Source organism: Mytilus edulis, chromosome 2, assembly GCF_963676685.1.
Source record: "Mytilus edulis chromosome 2, xbMytEdul2.2, whole genome shotgun sequence".
Classification (NCBI taxonomy): domain Eukaryota; kingdom Metazoa; phylum Mollusca; class Bivalvia; order Mytilida; family Mytilidae; genus Mytilus; species Mytilus edulis.
In genome coordinates, this window is record NC_092345.1 from 68274906 (window position 1) to 68279947 (window position 5042).

General features: G+C 32.3%; 1 protein-coding gene across 1 annotated transcript; it reads left to right on the top strand.

Moving 5' to 3' along the window:
• The first annotated feature begins 3151 nt into the window (after positions 1-3151).
• On the top strand, positions 3152-4598 carry LOC139510647 (neuropeptide S receptor-like). Its single transcript, XM_071297199.1, has one exon. The coding sequence runs from the start codon at positions 3199-3201 to the stop codon at positions 4522-4524; it is 1326 nt and encodes a 441-aa protein (XP_071153300.1). The 5' UTR covers positions 3152-3198; the 3' UTR covers positions 4525-4598.
• Positions 4599-5042: the final 444 nt, after the last annotated feature.

The window sequence follows — 5042 nt, forward strand, 5'->3', positions numbered from 1 at the left end:
AAAGTTGTAGAGGATTATAACATACCTTGAATCTTTTTAACATACCACCCATAATTCAAACGAATACATAAAATAGGTATAAAAATTCAAGATAATATAGCATACGGTTTGACATCTAACCCCCTTGTTTTATAAGTTTTGTTCTCTTGTTTCATAGCTCCAATTTCATCGTTCAGTGTTTTTTCACTTATTTTTGTTAATTTGTCTCCTGATTGAGTTAATGCATTTCAATTAATATTTTATAGGGGGTTTGTCTATTATGTTGTGATGTTACACTTTCTTCAGGTTGCGCAAAGGTTGGCGCCTTTTAAAACATTTAAACCCGCTGCATTTTTTGGCACATGTCCTAAGTCGGGAGCCTGATGTTCAGTGGTTGTCGTTTCCGGTTTTTATTATATAATAGACCATTGGTTTTCCTGAATAAATGGTTTGAAAATTGTATTTTTTGGGCCGTTTATAACTTGACGTTCGGTGTGAGCCAAGGCTCCATGTCGAAGGCCGTACTTTGACCTATAATGGTTTGCTTCTACACGTTATGTCTAGATGGAGAATTGTCTCATTGTCACTCATACATCATCTTACACTTATCTTACCAAAACAGTATATGCACCATAATTTACAAAATATAAAATTAATGTATATAAAAGCTAAATTGGGAAGAATTTGTAAAGCAAGACAAAAGGAGAAAAATTCAAACACCAAGTACTTGTATAAAATCCATTCCGGTATTCTTGTTTTAAATATAAAAAAAAAGAAGATGTGGTATGATTGCCAATGACACAACACTCCACAATAGGCTAAAATGACACAGAAATTAACAATTATAGTTCACCTTACGACCTTCGATGGTGAGCAAAGCCCATACCGCCTAGTCAGCTATAAAAGGCCCCGAAATGACAAAGTGAAACAATTCAAAAAAGAAAACGAACGGCCTTATTGATGTAAAACAAATGCCACGAAAAACAAATATGTAACACATAAATAAACGACAACCACGTATTTACAGGCTCCTGACCTCGGACAGGCACATACATACATAATGTGGCGGGGTTAAACATGTTAGCGGTATCCAAACCCTCCCCCTAACCTGGGACAGTGGTAGAATCAGTACAACATAAGAACGAACTATAAAAATCAATTGAAAAGGCTTAACTCATCAGGTGGACAAAAATACAAGTGGACGAGGTCAGGTACTTGTACATCCCAACAACAGAAAGACACTATGTACAGATCTGGGAGTACTCGCAGTTAACTGACATCTATTTCAAAGCCACTAACAACTAATAATAAAATCATGCATCTAAGACTAAATTATCAAGCAGTACACATCCAACTTCCAATGGATGTAGTGTAAAGACATAAACAGTCAGAGAAAAACATGACCTTGTGCAATGCCAAGATACAGGTACCGACAGATTGTATATCCATGAATGTTTATATGTATATAACATACTAGCAAAATTTGCTTTTAATTTACTGATAACTAAATAAATGTCTGTACCATCAAAAACAATATGCAATGATCTTATTACAGTGTTGAATTGGTAACCTTTTAGAATAAGTTTATTTAAAGGAGCGACAAGTTTACATGGATCATTTCTAAATTTCCGGGCGCGGTTAACAACATTTCCGTAAAAATGAGGATGTGCTATCCCGTTTGAAATAAGTTTTCTACACGTACAAACAAACTTCAAAACCAAATCTTTATATCTTTGGAAAAATTTAGTAAAGGTTTTGTAAATCTTTATATTCAAATCTTTCACAATTCCATAAAGATATTTACAATGTATGTAACTATGAGTCTGCTTTGTGATGTTTAGCCTGTGCCACAGTGGTCATTATTTTTGAAATGTGTTGTAATTATATATATTTATAATGTAAGGAGTGAAACTATAGTAAAGATGGGTAATCAATGTCTGTTTTCTAGCTTTATATTCATTATAGAACAACACATTGTTATTTCACACCTTACAAGTAATATCCAATATAATTTATAGACAACGCTGCTTTATGCAGAACGTGTTTATATGTTTTCATCAATATATTTTTCTCAGTGTCATTCAGTATTCATTTATCTTTATTGTCTTGTCTTTTCAATTCTCTTATCATACATTTAGAAAAATGCATAATGAATATTTAAAATGTATGTCTGATCGGAAAATATATTCACTTTCTTTAACCTTAGGATGTATCTTTGTTTTGAAATAGTTATATTTTTCTTCTAATTCTTAGATTGTATAAGTATTTTATCTTTATCAAGATTAAATTGAAATATATATTTATTCGTCCGGAAATCTTTTGAATTTAAAAAACCAAAAAACAAGACTTAAATTCAATAGAACGGATGCTATTGGAATAATTATTTACAATATCATATACACATCACGTGATTATCTTAAAGTAACTCATTTTTTTCTGTCCATGTAAGAGTTTGTCATATTCCTGATTAATAATATAAATAGTAATATAACGCTACGGGCAAGTTATCTTCGTCTCATTGAAAAGTTTCTTTACTTCTTGAGAACAAATCGAAAGTGGCTTGAACTAATCAAAGTCACATTCACCCAGGAAAAAGGCCACTAATGAATTATATCCCCAATTAATGGAAAGGTTTATATTTTGAATTCGTCAAAATGTTATTCATGAGCTTTTAATTGTAAATCATGTATTTTAACTAGATTTTTTTCTAACCTAAGCATTATAGTGACCTTTATATTATTTTAAAAATGTATAACACCTGATGTATAAACATGAACCAAGTTTCTCATACGGAAAGTTACGACGTATCAAATTTCGTCTGCATTCCCGGTTTTCGGGAGATCGTGTTACTCAATCTACGGTTTTGTATGTTGTGATAAGTGAAAGTCTTTTCGTCAACTTGTTTTTAAACATGGTGTTATAGGTTTGTCTAGACTGAAGGGTGAATATCCCTTTGCCATCATTCACCTTTGAACACTCGAAGACTATGTATAGTTTGAAAAAAAAATGTCGATAAATAATTGATTTCAAACTATTACAACCAGAAACAGTTTGGAATTTAATATGATATAAGAAAATTAGATTTGCAGTATAATTGAAATTTAGAAAAAAAAGTTTGAATAGGGTATTGCTATTATTTTTTATCATGAAATAAACTGTTTTTTCAGGTCATTCATGTAATTCAATTGTTGCCATCATGTAAAGGATTTAAACTCATTGATGGATTATTCAAATAGAACTGCTAAACCTGATTGGGATGTTCCTGACAGGAATGATAAGGATGCCGACGGGTCAGTATGGACACCAGAAATAATTACTAGGGTGTCAACCGTTTTTACAGTCATGATATTCACGTTGATTGGAAATATACTGTTAATCACATTGATTCTCTACAAGAAAAGTAGGAGAAGAAAACGTGTTAACATATTCATTATTAACCTTGCTATTGGGGATTTAGCGATTGCTGCGATAACTATGACGACAGAGATATTATTTGTGGCGTTTGGAGAATGGGTATTAGGTCCTTTCATGTGTAAAATGAGTGTTTACCTTCAGGTTGTTACTCTAGCTAGTTCTACGTTTCTCCTTACAGGAATGAGCATAGATAGATATCAGGTCATTGTCCGTCCAATGCAGTCTCTGGCCAGGAGACCTAAAATTTGGAGAAAGGTTGTAATTGCATGGCTCATGGCATTTTGTTTTGCATTGCCTCAGCTGGCAATATTTGTGCACGTCGAACAACAAGTTACAAATACAACAATCGTTAAGAGAATGTGTTTAAGTAAAGGGTATAGTGCACCATGGCAGCGCAAATTTTATTTTGGTTTTTTGACATTGTACACACTCTTTGTTCCAGCGATAATAATGTCCTATTGTTATTACAAAATAGCACAAGTTGTTTGGAGTAGAGTTGGGTCCCATAAAAATGGAATATCATCGACGCATTCAGAGGGGTTATCGATACAACGTTCTCTTGTGTCTAGACCAAAACAACGAGTAGTGACCATGACACTTACTGTTATTATAGGATTTTTGTCAACACTTACACCTTACTTCACCATATCGCTCATTCGGATCTATAGCGACTATACTATTCAGCTGAAAAAAGCCTTAGACATTTCAGAGATCATTTTGATGATGCATTCCGCAATCAATCCTGTACTATACGGCATTTTCACATTTCGATTGCATCATTTAAAATCGCTCTGTAAACCTTCTGACAGAAACAGATTAAGACCTAATTCAACAAAATTATGTAAAACGGAAGTCCGCGGGTGCTTAAAGCTTAAATGTCAAATCAAATTTGTGAAAAGGCGGAGCAGATATTACGATACAAGTACCATTATTGCAAATCATGTTATCAAAGAAGAAAGAGAAAATTTTGCTCGATCAGTCCGAAATTCTTGCAACAATAGATGTAATTACGAAGGATTAATGGCAACAAGAATAAATAAATCCGAAAAAAGTGTTCAAGTCAGTGAATCGATATTATTTCGAAACTCTGTTTTCATTGACGATTTAAATGACAATTGCTCGAATCTTTAATGTGCAAGTGCAAGAATTACAGTATTCTGTTATATAATTATCGAATCAAAAAATTAGCAGCATCGAGGGAATACAGTTAAAATAACACATTAGGATGATAATTTAACTTCGTTGTCATGGTTGTGTTATATCATTTAAATTAAATGAAACAACAGAATTTATTACCATAACAAAAAGAATTGATATAAATGTGCGAATATAATTTTTTTTTATAAACAAGAATTGAATTTTCATTAGTCATTAGATTTAAAGGTTTACTCGTTAGTTTCTGAATCCAGGAAACTTAGTATTATGAAATTATGATTGCACAATTAATATGTTAATTCTAATATAGAGAATAAAGAAGTGTAATTTATTTAACAAGTGATATGAAACCTGACGTAAAAACTTAACTCAAGATAGATATAGGAAGATGTGGTGTGAGTGCCAATGAGATAGTCTTGTTTGTTGGTTAACTTATCCCAAAAGTATAATGGTCAGTGTGGATTCAATCAAAATACATATCTAGGGAGATGTTA

What these genes read in the sequence shown, in the direction of transcription:
- LOC139510647 (XM_071297199.1), top strand. Translation starts at nt 3,199, where the DNA reads ATGGATTATTCAAATAGAACTGCTAAACCTGATTGGGATGTTCCTGAC.